The 17886-nt window shown below is 54.5% G+C and overlaps 1 protein-coding gene across 2 annotated transcripts; it reads right to left on the bottom strand.

Annotated features, from left to right (window-relative positions):
• Nucleotides 1-360: 360 nt before the first annotated feature.
• On the bottom strand, nt 361-13926 carry LOC127680161 (chloride channel protein ClC-Ka). 2 transcript variants are annotated; one of them, XM_052175728.1, is made up of 19 exons: nt 13827-13926; nt 13115-13243; nt 12424-12552; nt 11197-11336; nt 10699-10776; nt 10539-10617; nt 10029-10154; nt 8666-8750; nt 8471-8572; nt 7835-7919; nt 7399-7572; nt 6459-6528; nt 6184-6294; nt 5422-5635; nt 3511-3644; nt 2499-2587; nt 2284-2367; nt 791-877; nt 361-503 (listed from the first exon to the last, which is right to left on the bottom strand). In XM_052175728.1, the coding sequence occupies exons 1-19, from the start codon at nt 13924-13926 to the stop codon at nt 456-458; spliced, it is 2064 nt and encodes a 687-aa protein (XP_052031688.1). In that variant the 3' UTR covers nt 361-455. The 2 variants fall into 2 exon arrangements, with proteins under 2 accessions (XP_052031688.1, XP_052031689.1); XM_052175729.1 differs by lacking the exon at nt 12424-12552.
• Nucleotides 13927-17886: the final 3960 nt, after the last annotated feature.

The following is a 17886-nucleotide window of genomic DNA, read 5'->3' on the forward strand; positions in this document are numbered from 1 at the left end:
GCTCTCCCTCCATCTCCCCGCTAGAGTGAAGAGGCTGAGGGGCCCTGGGCCCAGCCTACGATGCTCCTGTGAGCACCAGATGCCCCAAGGGCTTAACTTAGGCCAACAACAGTAGAACCCAAGGGACCAAATGCAAACTCCCGAGGGAGAAGATGGGTGGAGTGGCTCTGGGAATCAGCCTTAGTTTTATTTTCCTCAGGAGCTGCTGGTTGTGAATGGATAATCCCAGAAGGTGCGTCCACCAGGGTGAGATTTGTCCCTTCCAGACCAGAGAGCTGTTGTCCTCTCAGGGTGGGCCGTGATAAATACAGAGCCCTGTCCAGCTGGGTTCGAGCTGCCTGATGCACCGAGGAGCTGAGCTGGGCTGGAGGGTGGGGTAGGGAGGGAAGAGGGGCGTGGCTCTGTGCAGCCACTGGAGGCCTCAGCTGGGTTCCTGTTCTGACCCCCACGCTGGCTCACTTGGGGGCTGGTGGGTTGATCAAGGTGGAAATTGCTTTCTTCAGCTACAACAGAGAAAAAAAAGGCCGAGGGAGGGAGGGTCAGGGGGAGGGAGACACCCCTGGCCTCTATCGAGCGCACCCCCATAATGAATCTGTAGATTTACAGCTGGCTCCTATCCCACGGCATAGATAAAGAACCCAGAAGGTGGCAGGCTGGTAACCGATGTCCCAGCCTCAGTGGCCACTTTAGTCCAAGGGATAAAGTACATCAGAGTTCCATATCGCTTTGAAAAGGGAACAGTGGCGCCACGCCCCCCCCCCCGCCCCGCCTCTCCCCCAGACCCCAGTACCTCCGCCCAGGACACAGAGCCCACAGCTCTGCCTCGTGACGTCACGAACAGCGCCTGAAGGGTCAGCAGCTCAAAGAGGCTGTGTGCCTGCAGGGGGAGTGACGGAGTCAGGGAACACCCCTCTGCCCACACACCCTACTCTCGCCAGGTGAGTGGAAGAGTCGAGTCCAGCCGGCAGCGTCTAGTCTGACCACTAGGGGGAGCCAGACTCCAGGTAAGACACAAGGCCTCAGGCAGAAGGAATACTCTGGTCCAGGTTACCTGGGCCTCGGGGACATCAGGCCCCAGCAGAAAGCTTGGGGCCATAGCCAGGTTCCTAGACTGTCTGTCGCCGCTTCCTCCAGGTGCCTGTTCTGAAAGGCTGGGTAGTATAGCAGCTTTCATTCGGGAGGGCGGTGGGAGGGCCTCAAATCGAAGTCCCTCTGTGATGCTCAAAACCTTTACCAGTTTTTGTTTCTTTAGTTTTTTTAGACAGAGTCTCTCTGTGTAGCCTTGGCTGTCCTGGAGCTCACTGTGTAGACCAGGCTGGCCTCAGACTCACACAGATTTTCCTGCCTCTGCCTCCCACGTGCTGAATATTTTTTTATGTGCAAGGGTGTTTTACCTGAAGTGCCTCTAGGGGCCATAAGAGGACCCTGGAGCTGCCCACGTGCTTACTGAGAATTGAACCCTGACACTCTGGAGGAGCGGCCAGTGTTTCTAAAACTGAGCCATCTCACCAGCTTCACGGGATGCTTCTAACTAAGGAGCACGAGTTTCCACCCAAAGCACTCACTTCCCAAGCTCCCTCAGCTCTCTCTCTCTGCATTGTCCCAGGAACCCTGGAGGTGACCCAGGCTGCGGCTGCTGGGCATGTCTGCAGATGAATGTGTGTGTGCATGTGTATTTTGCAAGAATATATGTGTGTTGTATATGTATGTATAATGTGTATTGTATGTGTGTATATGTGTTATGTGCACAATGTGTATATTGTATGTGTGTATATGTGATGTGTGTGTACATATGTGGTATATGTGGTGTGTGTGGTGTGTATGTGTGTGTGTATGTATGTATGTATATTATGGTGGTGTGTGTGTATATGTGTTGTACGTGTGGTGTGTATGTATGTGAGTATGTGGTGTGTTTTGCATGAATATATGTGTGTTGTATGTGCATGTACATATAATGTGTGTGTTGTATGTGTGTATGTGTTGTGTGTTTGTGTGTTGTATGTGTGTATGTGTGATGTATGTGTATGTGTGTGTTGTATGTGTATGTATGTGTTGTATGTGTATATATGTGATGTGTGTGTGGTATATATGTGGTGTGTGTGGTCTGTATGTGTGTGTATGTATGTATGTATGTGATGTATGTGTGTATATTGTGGTGTGTGTGTATATGTGTTGTATGTGTGGTGTGTTTGTGTGTGTGTGTGTGTGTGTGTGTGTGTGTGTATACAACACTTCACAGAGAAAGGGTGTGGAGCCTCCCTCTCCACCCTTTTTCTCCCTTACCTGATACAGGGAGGTCTCTGGGGACAGCTGCAGGGTCACAGGCTGTGTAGGGCAGCCACCAGCCAAGATGTCCTGGAGAAATCGCTGGAAATGGGAGAAAGACAGTGGGGCCCAGGCCAGCCTGCAGTTCCCAGGCTCCTGACCTCTGACCTCCTCTCGCCCTTCAGAGCCCTGCTCACACCCCCTCTGTGTCCCCACACCTGAGGGGAGCCCACCTCTTGGCCTGGAGCCCAGGAAGCTGGCTGGGTCTGGAGGGCTTGCACCAAGTGGGTCTTCTCCACAGTGCCCACCAGGGTCTGAGACTCTAGGAAGTGCAGAAGAAGGGACTTGTTATAAAAATGGAAGTCACATTATCTGAGCACCTACTATGTGCCAAGAACATGTTCGGTGTTCGGTGTTTCTTTTTTTTTTTTTTTTTTTTTTTTTTTTTTTGGTTTTTTGAGACAGGGTTTCTCTGTGTAGCCCTGGCTGTCTTGGAACTCACTCTGTAGACCAGGCTGGCCTCAAACTCAGAAATCCACCTACCTCTGCCTCCCAGAGTGCTGGGATTACAGGCGTGCACCACCACCGCCTGGCTTTCGGTGTTTCTTTTTAAAGATTTAGTTATTATCTTTTATTTTCTGTGTATGAATGCTTTGCCTAGGTATGTGCACTACTACACATATTATGCGCAGTGCCCACAGAGGCCAGAAGAGGGCGCCAGGGTCCCCCTCACCACCACCACCACCACCCCACCCCCAAGAGAGGACAGTTCGTTGTAAGCTGAGAGTGCTGGGACCAAGGCCAGGTCCTGTAAGTACAGCCTCATGCTGGGTGTTCTTGTGTCTCAGGAAATTTACAGAGTTTTCAGTCTCCTTGGACACCTTTCAGCCCATTTACAGACGAGGAAACGCAGGCTGAGAGGCACAGTGCCTAACTGTCCTGCCTACTGGAACTCAGTTTTAGACTGAGGTGTTTGGCAGCTGTGGGTGGCTGTGTCATCCTTGACTAGAAACCCACAGGGCATTCCCAGGCTGCTTCACCACGCCTTCCCGTCTCTAAACACCCGGAAGTTAGCGTGGTTATTACGTCCATCTCATCCACGATAAACCAAAGCACAGAGAGGCTAAGGGACTTGCCCCAGGTCACACAGCAGAGTCAGAGGCACAGCCAACACCCTGCCCGCCCTCGCCGCCCTGACACACAGCCTCCCACACAGCACCCTCCATCCCCACCCCAGTTGAGTACCTCTGGTCTCCACCAAGGGATACTGAGACACGTCTGTGGAGGTCACCACTCTGACCACCTCCTCCAGGGGCGTGTCCTTGGCCAGGGTGGTGAGGTTACGGTTCATGAAGTGCTCCACCGTTGCAGGGTAGGAGCTGTGGGCAGAATACAACATGTAGCAGGCCCTGCAGCGCGGGGGAGGATGCCAGCCCCCAGGACAAGCCGGGGAACCTTGCTGGGAGAGTGCCCACGGGTGCTAGTGGGTAGTTTAACTTTACCTTCAGCTTAACAACATATAGAATGTGACCTCAGCAAAATAGTTCCTAGGCTGTGTCAGTTGAGGTAGAAAGACCTAAGTGTGGGCGGAGCCATCCCACGAGCTTTGTCCTGAACTTAAAATACCAAAGAACAAGCAAGGGGCTGGAGAGATGACGGCTCAGCGGGTAAGAGCACTGACTGCTCTTCCAGAGGTCCTGAGTTCAAATCCCAGCAACCACATGGTGGCTCACAACCATCCGTAATGAAATCTGACGCCCTCTTCTGGGTGTCTGAAGACAGCTACAGTGTACTCACATATAATAATAAATCTTTATTTAAGAAAAAGAACAATCAGCCGGGCGGTGGTGGCGTACGCCTTTAATCCCAGCACTTGGGAGGCAGAGGAAGAGGCAGAGGCAGAGGCAGAGGCAGGCGAATTTCTGAGTTCGAGGCCAGCCTGGTCTACAGAGTGAGTTACAGGACAGCCAGGGCTACACAGAGAAACCCTGTCTCGGAAAAAAAGAAAGAGAGAGAGAGAGAGAGAGAGAGAGAGAGAGAGAGAGAGAGAGAGAGAGAGAGAGAGAGAGAGAGAGAGAGAGAAAGAAGAGAGAAAAATAAAAAGAACAATTGAGGTGAAGCATCAGCATTTATAGCTCTCTCTGCTTGATGCATGCAACGTGATGGACTGTGCGCCCTCAGACTGTGAGCCAGGATAAGCCCAACCTTCCTCAAGTCGCTTTTGTTGGGTGTTTTATTGTGCTAAGGAGAAAAAGTACCAAACGTTTTTGGTTTCTGAATGAAAATGCGGGGTTCCTGAAGGAACAAGCAATGCTTAGGACTCTTCGATGGCAAGGAACATAGAGATGGACTCACTAACAGGCATAGCTGTGTCCCCAGCAAGCCAACACCAGCTTCACTCACAGAATTCTCCCCTAAAAACATTTCTCTTACTTTTGCTTTGTTTTTGTTGTTTCTTTTGTTTTTTTTGTTTTTTGTATTTTTTTCCCCATGCTTGAGAGAATTTTATAGAAGGTTTGAGAGCATGAGAAAAGTTGCTCTCGTATGACAGCGAGGTAACAGGTTGGGAGCAGGACAGCAGGTTGCGTGAATTTGGAGCTGGACCTAGACAAAGAGGATCTTCTTTTTTTTTTTTTTTTTTTTTGGATTTGGTTTTTTTCAAGACAGGGTTTCTCTGTATAGCCCTGACTGTCCTGGAACTCACTCTGTAGACCAGGCTGGCCTCAAACTCAGAAATCCGCCTGCCTCTGCCTCCCAGAGTGCTGGGATTACAGGTGTGCGCTACCACCACCCTGCTGACACAGAGGATCTTGAGCCTCAGTCATGGCTGCTTTGGGAAGAGGGGAAGAGAAACTGCTGGGTGCGTCCTGGCTGAGGAGGGACCTCTGACTCTGTCTGCATCCCAGCTCCTGACCGCCTCACTAGGCAACAAGAGAGGGAGGAGGGAAACCTCGCACAGCTAATACTCAACCACCTCAACCACTATGTGACTGAAGGAAGACTCATCCAAGCTCCGGCTTTCTCTCCCAGAGGCTCTGGGGAGGTGGAGGGTCAGGTAATGGGATGAGGGTAGTGGCAGTGGTGTGAGGGGTGGGGTGGGGTGTCCCTGAACTTCCACACCACCCTGGACATCCCCTCCCTCCGTCCCAAGCTCACCCAATCTGTCGGCCACGGATCCGCGGCAGGTACGGCAGTTTCTTGGCCATGATGGTGCCATCGTAGAAAGAGGGCTGACAGTTTTGGGAGACGACATTGGCCGCCAGCACGGCCATCAGCACGGGCAGCGCGTGAACGATCTGACCGGTCAACTCAAAGGCCAGCAGTGCCGTGGAGATGGTGTGGGTCACCGCCCCCGAGAAGGCAGCAGCACCTGCAGGGACAGACCGCATTGGGCGACTCCGGCCAGGGCCAGGCTCACCCACAGGGCAAGGTGAGTCTAGTGTGACTGTGGCTAGGGTCAGAAATGTCCGGAATTCACATACCGGAAACTGCTAAAGTGTCCGGGCATGGCAAGAGAAAGGGATACAGAGGGGGTGGCGGATGGGAAATAGACAGAGCTAAGAAAAAGCTGGGAACTGGGAACTGGGACCTGGGCGGTGGTCGCCCATGCCTTTAATCCAGCACTCAGGAGACAGAGGCAGGTAGATCTCTGAGTTCAATGAGGCTGGTTTACAAAATGACTTCTAGGACAGCTAGGGCTACATAGAGAAACCAGAGGAGAGAGAAGAGAGGGGGGAAGAGGGAAGAAAGAGGAAGGGGGAGAGGGAGAGGGGGAAGGAGATGGGGAGGAGAGAGAAGGGGGAAGGGGAGGGGAAGATTGGAGGTTCAGAGGATGACTGGGCTTTAGAGGGTGGAGGCACACTGCAGTTCACTCCATGCCACACGGTCTTCCCACCTGATGGGCCCTGGTTCACTCACCGGCCAGAGCATAGCCCCCAGGCATGATGGGGTTGACCTCTCCGCCCGCCACAATGCCCTCTGGGAAGGCGACAGACAGGGCCTCTCCCAAGAGGCGCCCAACGGCAGCTCCTGCCATAGATTCAGTCAGACTCAGACTCGGCAGTCAGGCCCGACCTGACCCCCAAGACCCTCGAACCCTGCCTCATTCTCAGGGCCCCCGGGGAGATGGGTGGTGTGTGGGAATCAGGGCCACACCCTGAGCCCTGAACCTCCCAGAGGGAACCCAGACTCACCCATGATGAATATAGGCATGAAGTACCCGGCAGGCATGGGGATCGTGGTGGCCAGAATCAGCATCCAGAACTGTGTGGTGAGTGAGAGGGGGGCCCGAGAGCAGAGGTTGGGGACAACGGAGACAGGAGTGAGCAAGAGGGGGGATGGGACAGAGGTGGGGGCTTCCCAGAGAAAAGGATGCTGTGCTGGGCCTGCAGTACTGACTGGAATTACAGGTGACATCGCACAGGGGAAGAAGCAACCACACCCTATTAAAGTGCCCACTGTGTGCTGGGCACATGTTAGGACATTCATTTTCTTGCCTTTAGCCCGCTCTTTGGGTGGAAAGAGTAACTATGCCATGACTTCAATTTTAATGTGTGTGTGTGTGTGTGTGTGTGTGTGTATGTGAGCTCAGGTGCTATGTGAGATAGAGTCTCTCAGTGACCTGGAGTTAGCAGTTAGGTTAGACAGACAGATCGGCGAGTCCTAAGGGAGCCTCCTGACCCCACCTCTCCACTGCTGGGGTCATTTTATTTTGTTTTTTAAGATTTACTTATTTATTATAAATGAGATCACTGTAGCTGTCTTCAGACACACCAGAAGAGGGCATCAGATCTCATTATGGATGGTTGTGAGCCACTATGTGGGCACTGGGATTTGAACTCAGAACCTTCAGAAGAGCAGTCAGTGCTCTTAACTGCTGAGCCATCCCTCCAGCCCCATTTTGTTTTGTTTTTAAGCATGCTCCCATGTCCGCCTCTTTAAGGGTGCTGAGCCTCTTCATCGTAAAGAGGAAGCAACTAAGTTAAAAGTAAAAAAGGAATCCGAGGCCGGAGAAGCCACTGTGACCTCTCTGGGAGCGCAGCAGGCCAGGCTCAGGTTGGAAATGTCCGAGGATCCATTCATTCACGGAGGCAGCCCTAACCTACCCCAGATCTGTGAACAGAAGGGACCCACCTTCATGACCAGGAAGAAGGCCAGAGTCCCAAAGATGGTGAACCGTGGGTGATACCATTCAAGCCACAGGTTCTGGGGGTCGGGCTCCGAGGGCCACGGTGGGGATGAGTTCTGCGTCATCAACGCCCACGAGTTGTTGTCGAACAGGGAGTGTAAGTGTTCCGCCATGGACAGCTGTGGCCGAGGCAGTGTCAGGTCAGCGGGTCCCCAACTGTCCCGTCACCCACCTGGGCCTCACCTCTTCGGTCTCTTCCCAGCTGGGGACCCTGAGGACAGCCCTGCCATCGCTGAAATACAACCTCATCATCTGAAAAGCGGCCCCTAGGGATCTATCTCCCCTGGAGAGTTTCGGGGGAGGGGTGAATGAGACAGGGCTTACACAGAGGAGACAGTAAATGGGGTTCACCACCCACCCCAGCAGCTCAGAGCCCCTTACCCGGGACGCCATGAACCGGCCCACACCAGGGGGATAGGTGACAGAGGCCAGGACCAGCGCGACCAGAGCTGCGTAGGACGGCTTGCTGTGAAAGAAAGATCTCTCCTGTTTGCCCCATCTCCTTGCCCCACAATGCAGGAAGACACGACAGCTCCCTAGCAAAGGCGCACCCACAACCCCAGCAATCACAATGAGGAAAGATATTGTGGGTGCCAGGGCAGAAAAACTGACAGATCCCCTCCAGAGAGGAAGTGGGGGGCCCAGGAGGAGGGGAATGGCAGGAGGGAGGGTTGAGTGACAGTTTGGGACAGATGGGGACCGGGAGGAGAGACTAGCCAGGCCAGGGTGGGGATTGGCCTTGTTAAAAGCCAGGAGGAAGGAAGAGAAACTCCAAGACTGGGTGAGGGGGAGGCTCAGAGAGAGGAGATGCTGGGAAGGCTTCCATGATGGGTGTGGTTTCCAGGAAGTGGGTCAAGAGATGTGGGACTTGGTGGGGGTGGGTATTAGTGAGGAAGTGAGGTGTTACATAGAAGGTACCAGGGGCCTGTGGGTAAGATGCTAACTGGGTGGGGGGGCACTTGCTACAAAAGGTCGGGGGTGGGGTGAGGTGGGTGCTCCCTGCCGGCCCTCACCTACCTCGTAGCCAGCAGTTTGGAGGTGTACCGATTGGTCTTGATGAAGCGGAGGAAAGTTCGCTGACAGAACAGGTAGGCACAGCTCAGGATCCCGCAGATGAACCTGGAGGGGGGCGGCAAGGGTGAATCCCAAGCTGTCCCCAGTTCGTGCCTGGGGGAGCCCAGTTGGGCTGTCAGGGCCTGAGACCCCACTTACCCCAGAGCCACAAAGAAGAAGATTTCCGGCAGGTCAAAGGGCACATCCACGCGGAATCTGGTCTTGTAGATGGAGGTGATGGTCTCTGGGAGGAGGGAGGGAGGGAGGGGGTCTGAGGTCACAGTCCTCCCCACCCAAAGCATCTCCAAGAATAATCCGTACCAGGGGGGGTAGCCCCATGCCCTGAGATCAGATGACTCTGGCTCTGAAGCTGGGCCTGTCAGCCAGCCAGCCGGCGCTCTTTCCACCCCGAAAGCCTTGCTCTCAGCCCAGCACGGGTAGCTCCGGTCTGCCTACCTAGATGCTTATGGAGAACGCAACTAGATGCTTAGGTGCTAGCAGCTAAGTCTTCCCCCAGAAAATTCCGTGTCTGACCGAAAGATTCGGTACCACGGGATCTCTGACATATCACAAGATTTTCTGTATCTGCACGTGTCCCCTTCTCTCAGCTTCTCCCCGAGTTGTGGCCCTTCCAGTTTGGACCAAAATATAAGTAAATTCGTTAATCTATTTCTGTGTCTATCGAGTCATTTCCTCTTGAGGAGCGTGAGTGTTTGGGCGCAGAGCACTCGTTATGTCTGGGCGGCTGCTCTGGCAACAGTGTGGCGATCAAGAACCGACCAGGGTCTACCAAGATTTATCTGCTGTACTTGGGAGGAACAGCTTGTTTGGGGACAGGATAGGAGACACGTCAAGGTCAAAGGAGTCCCTCGCAGTGTCCCTCGCAAAGGCCACGTGGAGACCCTTGAGGTGTCCGATCGTGTTACACAGCCTTGCACCCAGAGGAGATTTTCAGTATCTTCCAACCTTGACTGCTGCGTGTATTCGGTTCATAGGCATAGGGCCCGTGGTTCATCTGGTATCCTGGATGCTTAGCTGATCTTGGTGGAGTCCAGACACTGGTTCAGAGATAGTGCAGCACCCCCAGGCCCTCATGATTGAGGAATGGGGGATTGCAGTGCGGGTCCTAGCAATGAGATTCCGTTCCATGCTGGGCTTGAAGATGTGCTCGCTTGGAAGTCCTGACCCCAGAAACAGGACTGCCCGCATGCACGTGTTTTCTGGATTTTGTTTAACCTTCTCTATGATGCTGTGGTGGCCAAGGTGCAGGCAGACTGAGAACATCCCTTCAGTGTCACCCAAAGCCATAAACTAACTGATTTACACACATCTGTGCGCACACACACACACATTTTTTTTAGTATAATTAAGTATTCAGTTCAGAAGGAAGGAAGGAAGGAAGGAAGGAAGGAAGGAAGGAAGGAAGAGAAGGGCTGACTGAAGAGAGAAGGAAGGAGGAGGCAATAGGGGGAGGAGTCACAGGAGAGAGCTTGTGGCCACTAGGTCCCAATATGGCGCTCACCCTGCTCACTGTTGAAGACCCCCAGGAGACGGAACATGAAGGCCCCACAGGTGGCAGCGAAGAAGCCCCTCCAGTAATTCCAGACGGAGAAGTGAGAGGACATCACCTCGATGCTGAACAGGACACCTAGGGGACACAGGGCTCAGGAGGACCCCTTTTCCTTAGCTGTGGGATGTGTGGGGGTCACAGTCTCCTTCACCTGCCGCCTGGACAGCTGGAGACCCTTATTGCTTTGCCCTTGACTCAAGCCAAGAAGGTCAGCATGTCCCCACCCTGCCTATGGGGTAGGACCGTGAGGATTTCCATTTGCTTGGACCCACAGGAATTCAAAGGAAGTCTACCGCGATGGGACAGCCCACCCCAACCACCCTGGGATGGCGGTGCGCATGGAAGGATTGAAGGTTCTCCTGCCGGGATCAGAAGCCATCTGGGGTGGGGAGGGGGCCTGATCAAGCTGGGGAGGACGGGACCATGGGAGCCACGAGGCAGCAGAGAGGACAGAGTTCTCACCGCTGAAGGGGGCGGCGAAGACTGTGGCCACGCCCACTGCCGCTGCAGCCGAGAGCATTTCAATTTCCTTGGCCTTGTTCTGGGGAAAACAGAATCCTGGGTTCAGAATTAGCTCAGTTCCCCGTCTGGTCCCAAAGGGCCTCTTTCTTGTCCCCCTTACCTCAGTATCCCCGACGGTCTTGGCATGCACACGGCCCAGATAAGCCGCAATCATCACGCTCAGGTGCACGAAGGGACCCTGCAGGGGGCGGCAAGATGCAGGCCAGCCCTGGGGAGTATGCGTTCTTCTCCCTATTCTTCCTCTTCCTCCTCTCCCTCCTCCTCTCCCTCCTCCTCTTCCTCCTTTCCTTCCTCCTCCTCCTGTTCTCCCTCCTCCTCTTACTCTTCTCCCTCCTCTCCCTCCTCTTCCTCCTCCCTCCTCCTCCTCTCCCTCCTCTTCCTCCTCGTCTTCCTCCTCTTCCTCCTTAAGACCCAGGGTAAAGAGAGCCACAAGCCCGGCCCAAAGACAGCGTCATCCTCATTTCCGTCCTTGTCTCAGGTCAACCCCAAACCCCAGGGCTCTCCTGAGAAGCATCTTGTCACCCTTGTTGACTTAGCTGTGCCACTAGAGGCATGGGGACACTGGGAGGAAGGCCGTGGGACCCCGCCTTGTTCATACCACTTTGCCTAGGAAGATGGTGCTGCCTGTTGCCAGGGTGCAGGAGAGGCCCACCACCTTGGCCCCGAAGTTCTTGATGTCTAGGTAGTCCTCCAGGACCACTCCGGACAGCATGGTCTTCAGTTCTGGGAGTCCAGACCCTGGGGCAAGGGAAAGACAGTGTATACAATGTATACACACTCCTATTCTCCTCTCTCTCTCTCTCTCTCTCTCTCTCTCTCTCTCTCTGTGTGTGTGTGTGTCTGTTTGTCTGTCTGTCTGTCTGTCTGTCTCCACCCCCACTCCCTCCCACCCCTCCCATTCTCCAAACCCAACCCTGCTTAGCAAGACCAGAAGTCAGAGGTATGGCTCTCTCTCTCTCTCTCTCTCTCTCTCTCTGTGTGTGTGTGTGTGTGTGTGTGTGTGTGTCTGTCTGTCTGTCTGTCTGTCTCCAACCCCACTCCCTCCCACCCCTCCCATTCTTCAAACCCAACCCTGCTTAGCAAGACCAGAAGTCAGAGGTATGGTGCTCTCTCTCTCTCTCTCTCTCTCTCTCTCTCTCCCTCTCCCTCTCTCCCTCTCCCTCTCCCTCTCTCCCTCTCCCTCTCTCTCTCTCTCCCTCTCTCTCGCTCTCAGGTCTCACTGTGCAGGGCCAGACTAGCCTGGAACTGGCATCCAGTCTCCTGCTTCTACTTCCCAAGTACTGCTATGCCAAGTGGGTACTTCCGTGCCCAGCACAGACTAAACACAGACACTCGCTGGCACCACCCTGGTCCTCACACACCCTAAGAGGACGATTTCACAACTTCAGCTGCCAGGAGGGAGAGAGAGCTGAGGGTCTGCGGGAGGGGGAAGCTTTACGGTGGCAGCAGCAGGGTGGGGACCCAGGGACTATCAGGCCACACCACCAGAGACACCTGGGAGATCTTTTAGGCCACAGCTGAAGGCTGCTCTTAGGCCTGGGAGCCGGCGGCTTACCTCAGCCCAGCCCTGACATTGTGAGCTGTGCTCCTGTAGGTGACCAGCCACAAATCTTTTTCACTAGCCCAGAGGAGCCTGAGGAAGTCCCCTGCTGTCCCCTCTCCCTGTGTGACTTTGGGGAAATGGCTTATCTCCTCTAAGCCTGCTTCTCTTCCCAGGTGACTCTTCCCCGCCTCCCTTCTGAGAGGCCCCACAGGATGTGTAGAGATTTGGACCCGTAGGGACCACAGGACAAGGCAGGCCAGAGACTAGGTGACCATGACTCACCTCCAGAGAAGGGCGTGATGCTCTGTGAGAAGCCGGAGGAGAAGGACAGAAGAGCCACGGGGTACACGGTCCAGGAGAGGTACCGGAGCAGGTGGCCGTCCCCAAGCTCCCTGTACAGCCACTTGTGCGCTGGAGATGCCCAGCGGTCAGGGAACCACCCAGAGCCTCTGCGGCCCTGTGGGCTGACACTACAGTGCCCACTTACAGACTAGGGAAGGATCATCCCAAAGCCACCCACTGAGAGGAGGGTGACCAGGTTCCCAGGTCTGGCTTTGTACTTGTGGGACTTCAGCTCAGTGACTTGACTGAGCCTCAGTTTCCCATCTGTCCAGCAGCCAGGGATGGCGCCTCCCCAAACTCCCCAACCCCGGGTTGCTGCAAGACCAAAAAGGGGGACCTGAGCAGGCAGCGTGGAGGGAGAGGAGAAGACAGGGATGGGACAGTAGCCATAAATAAAGCCTCCCAGAGGCATGTGGGATCGCACCCATTGTGCAGATGGGATGACTGAGGCCCAGAGAGGGAGGGGAAGGAACCTTGCCAGGGTCACAAAGCTGGTGAGATACGAAGCCAGCACCAACTCCAGGCCTGGCTCCCCACCGCCCCGCCCCACTGCCCCAGCGATCCAGCCTGCATCCCAAGCGTGTATGGGAATCCCATCGCCCCGAGCGAGGTGCATGCCGGGAGGCCTTACCTCTGACCACACGCCCGATAGCGAAGTTCATGGCGTAGCTGATCAGAGCCATGAGCACTCCGAGAGCCGCCAGGAAGTACCAGTCCTCACCCACCCGGAACAGCCACTCCTTCAGCCGCCCTAGGCCCCCTGCACAGGACACCGGGGTCACAGCTCCTTCCCTGGGGGCTGCTCAGGCTACGGGCAGCCACAGTCAGCAAGCTAGGGACCCAGAGCTGGAGACTGGGGTGACGAGGGAGGAGGGGCTGTGGCTCATGGTAGGGGCTGAGCGGGATGCGTAGAAAGTGGAGTGGGTTCCAGGATGGTGTCCCTCCGCTTCGGGTCACGCTAGGGCCTTCCAGAAGGTTGCTCAAGGTGGCAGAGGAAGAGGAGGGGGCTGGTGCTTACGGATATCTCATTAGAGTCGGAGGCTTTAGCAAACATGACAGGAGCATAGGACCCGTCACCCCCAGGGCCGGCAGGCCATCTGCACCTCAGCTATGCCCTTAGCCACTGGCTGACAGCCCAGCCTAGAAGCTGGCCCTCTCTGGCTGTAGGCTGATATTAGCACCTGGGCCTGCGCTCTGCCGCTTTCTGGGGTCCCTGCTTTCTCTGCCAACAATAAGGTCGGGTTCTAAGGAGGCAGACGGAAGTGAACAGAGCGGTCTTGGGTTTAGGCTCACTGATGTCCTAAGGGGGCTTCGTGGAGGAGGGGGAGGGGACCGGCCCTCACCTCTGATGCCTCGGCGGATGCGGGGACACGGGCCCCATAGCTCTTGCAGAGTCACCGGCTTCCCGGGGGAGCCCTCACGCAGCCCGACCAGCTCTTCCATCCACCCTGGTCGACAACTGCTGCTTGGGGACAGCCACTCTGTGCCCAAGTCCCGCTTCTGGGCTCTTCCAATACTCCAACTAAAGGCAGAGCTGTCGGGCGTGTGTGGGTTGCCGGCGTCTAGAGCGTTATCTGGAGGGCTCACCCGTCTCTGTGTGCTCTCTACAAAGGCTCTGCTACCTAGGAGGTGCCTGCGCACCGCAAGCTTGCGTGGAATGGAACTCCTAAATCCCATCCATGTCCGGAAGCAGGTGGGGTGAGGGTAGGATCCTGATCCCTTTCAGAAGCTCTTCTGTGCGGGGGTGGGGGATGGGGGCTCCCTGCTGCACCCTCCTAGGACTCTAGGCTGCTTGGAGCACTCATTTTGCTTTGGGATGACCCTGTTACTTGGTCCCCATGGACAGTTCTAGTGCTCCATACCCATCTCTCAGTACCCCGTGTTCCTCAGCTCAGTTCCACAGAAAGAGATCCCTGAGGGGTGATGAGCATCCGTCTGTCTGTCCATCACTGCTCCTGTTCGCATCCTCCCTGCCTGCCCTGGTCCTGGCAGGCCCCACCCAAGTTCAAGTCAGCTCTTTACCCAGCTCCTTACCTCCCAGTCCACCCTGCAGAGGTCCTGCCTGGCCGACCGCTCCGCTAACACAGACCCTTTGTTCACAGCGGGAACAGAGCCTGTGCACCCGGACAGGTGTGCATTCCACTAATCAACCCCTCCCCCTCCCCCCACCCCAGGCTCGAGTTTACCGTGACCGCTAAGAACGTTCCAGACAAACCAACCAGAACTACCCAGCCAACAGAGCACGAAGGACTCAGCGTCTGAGGGGTGAGGAAAGGCAAACCAAGGTATCCTGCATGTGAGAGCCGGGCAGAGGGGCGCCCATCTGCGTCGCAGGACTGGGGGGAGGGGTGTCCCTGGGGTCCAGGTCTGGGAGCAGGAGCTGATGAAGAAGCAGGACCGTGGGGGGGGGGGGCGGGGGATTCTCCTCTGCTGTAACTGTCCCGGGGCCTGGTCTCTTAGCTGGGCATTGCAAGCGCAGGAGAGACTGCCCACGAAGGTGTGGGGGCAGGGAGAGGGGAGTCTCCTTGGACAGCCATTTCTGGGAGTGAGGCACTTCCCCAAACAACTCAGAACTTCCAAACCCCAGAGAGATGGCCAGGCGCTCTGTTGGAAAGAAATGACATTGTAGACCCGTGGGGCTTCCTGTCCAAGGTCACAGAAGCCACCTGGTACATTGAAACGCACCTGTAAGGTCTCCTACTTCGGAGGCTGAGGTAGGAGCACTGCTTGAAGCCCAGAGCTGCAGATGTATCTCAAGAAAAAAAAATAACTGTAAGCTAAGGGGGTTATTATTATTATTGTTGTTGTTATTATTATTATTACTATTACTAAATTTTTATCAAGGGGTTGATAAGAGACCATGGAAGTTGACTAAACAATGTGAGGCCTTATGCAGCTAGGTAAGGACTCTGAATCGCTTCTTGGCCTTCTGGCTAAGATCAAGTGTAGGGCTCTGGTTTAGCTCCATGGCCAACCTCTAGCTGTTGAGACAGGGTCTCACTATGTAACTCAGTCTGGCCTCAAATCCAAACCCCTCTGCTTTGCTTCGTAAGTACTGGGATTACAGGCGTGGGCGCCGTACCCACCAATAGGAAGAGGTTTTAAAATAAACCTCTTTAGGGTCGCGGGGAGCTGGGGAAGAGACTCACTGGCTGGGAGTCTTTGCTGCTCTTGCAGAAGACTCAAATTCAGTTCCTACAACCGCCTGTAACCCCAGCTCCAGGCCTGACACCCTTTCCTGCTCTGTGCCCTCTACCCCACCACACACACACACACACACACACACACACGCACACACACACACGCGCACACACACACACAAACAAGATCCCTGTCGGGTGGGTTCCGACCTCCTATATGTCCTGGTTCAGGGGATCCCATTCACACACACAAAATATAAAATCTTTTAAATTTATAATATTAATTGCTTCAGCCAGCAAGGTGACTCAACACATAAGGAAAGAGAGGACTCCTGCAGGTTGCCCTCCAAGATGCGTACACGCACACACACACACACACAAATAACTAGATATCATTTAAAAGTAGCCCAATTGCTGGTCGCCTAAGTGCACAAGATGTGTGAAGTTTACAGCACTGTGTGGTCATGTCCCCGAGGTCACACTGACATTGAATCGAAAGAGGATGGGTGTCCAGACAGGGGCATCCTCAGGACAGGTCAGGCCAGGAACTTTGCTGAGCGTGATGGGAGATGGGAGGGGCCTGTGGAAAGTGAGGTCATAAACAGAGGCTCCACAGGCTCCGAAAAGGTGCAGAAGCAGCACAAAAAGTAGGGGTCAGGACAGATACCTGGCACGGAGGAGCCCGGGGAAGGTGCAGACCTGGCTGAACTCAAACTGCTGGGCTGACGTAGTCCCCTGTCTCAGCCTCTTTTGTAGCCGGGAGTGCAGGTGCGTGCAAACGTGCCCGGTGGCTTAGATATTTTCTATTGCTATGATAAAACACCGCTCGGAAGCAACGTGGGGAAGAAAGGGTTAACTTAGCTTGTTCCTCCCAATCTCAGTCGCTTTGTGAATGGAAGTCAGGGCAGGACCCTGGAGGCAGGAGCTGATGAGGACGCTTGATGCTGCTGCTTACTGGCTTGCTCAGCTCACTTAAAAACAGCAATAAAATAACTCAGAACCACCTGCCCAGGGCTGACACTGCCTGTTATGGCCTGGGCACTCACAACAATTGTTAATCAAGAAAAGTACACGGGGAGCTGGAGAGATGGCTCAGCGGTTAAGAGCACTGCTCTTCCGAAGGTCCTGAGTTCAAATCCCAGCAACCACATGGTGGCTCACAACCATCTGTAATGGGATCTGATGCCCTCTTCTGGTGTGTCTGAAGACAGCTATAGTGTACTTACATATAATAAATAAATAAATAAATCTTAAAAAAAAGAAAAACAAACAAACAAACAAAAAACCAAAAACCAACTTTTTGCCACACAGTTGGTTGGCCCACTTTAATCCCAGCACTCAGGAGGCAGAGGCAGGTGGATCTCTGAATTGGAGGCCAGGCTGGTCTACAGAGAAAATTTCAGAATGGCCAGGGCTACACAGAGAAACCCTGTCTGCTACAGAGAAAATTTCAGGATGGCCAGGGCTACACAGAGAAACCCTGTTCTAAAAAACTGGGAAATGGGATTACTTAATTTTTAGGGGTGTGTGTGCACATGTGTGTATGCGTGCATGTGTGCGTGCATGCATGTGTGTGTACATGCTTGTGTGTGTGCACGCATATTTGTGTGCACGCATGTTTGCGTGCGCACGCGAGAGAGTGTGTGTGTGTGAGTGTGCGTGCACGTGTGAGTGGAGAGGCTGTGTCAGGCATTTCCCCTCAGTCCCTCTCCGATTCTGTGTTTTGTTTGTTTTGAAGCACGGACTCAAATGTTGCCCTGGCTGACAGAGAACTTGCTATGGAGACCAGGCCAGCCTGTTTCCCAAGTGCTGGGCTTAAAGGTGTGAGCCTCCACTACTCAGCCAGCCTCCTCCCTCCCTCCTTCCTTCCTTCCTTCCTTCCTTCCTTCCTTCCTTCCTTCCTTCCTCTTCCTCTTCTTTCACTCCCTTTCAGAACTGTTGATTCACAGCCTAGGGGTAGACGTCGGGACCAAGTCAGAAAGGAAATGAAGGCTGTGGCTTTTCTGAGGACAAGCTCCCCATGGACAGGAATGTCCTCTAGGAACGGGACACAGCAGAGGCCTGACGTGGGTATGGAATCTAAGTTCCCACAAAACTCGGGGAAGGCAAAGGGCAGGGTGTGGTATCCACGGGTCATGGTGGCAGGGCATGGACAGGTGCAGGCCAGGCCTATGAATTCTGTGTGGCATTTGGAAGGCAGGCACTCAACACTCGGGGTTTGGGGTACAGACTATGAAGTGGTTTGAGGTATTGGGGTGTCCTT

Source organism: Apodemus sylvaticus, chromosome 3 (genome assembly GCF_947179515.1).
Source record: "Apodemus sylvaticus chromosome 3, mApoSyl1.1, whole genome shotgun sequence".
NCBI classification, from domain to species: domain Eukaryota; kingdom Metazoa; phylum Chordata; class Mammalia; order Rodentia; family Muridae; genus Apodemus; species Apodemus sylvaticus.

What these genes read in the sequence shown, in the direction of transcription:
- LOC127680161 (XM_052175728.1), bottom strand. Translation starts at nt 13,926, where the DNA reads ATGGAAGAGCTGGTCGGGCTGCGTGAGGGCTCCCCCGGGAAGCCGGTG. An exon ending in CATGCCTATATTCATCATGG is followed by an intron (nt 6,295 to 6,458) that starts GTGAGTCTGGGT and finishes AATCTATGGCAG; the next exon opens with GAGCTGCCGTTGGGCGCCTC. An exon ending in CAGAGACCTCCCTGTATCAG is followed by an intron (nt 878 to 2,283) that starts GTAAGGGAGAAA and finishes CTCCCCCTGCAG; the next exon opens with GCACACAGCCTCTTTGAGCT.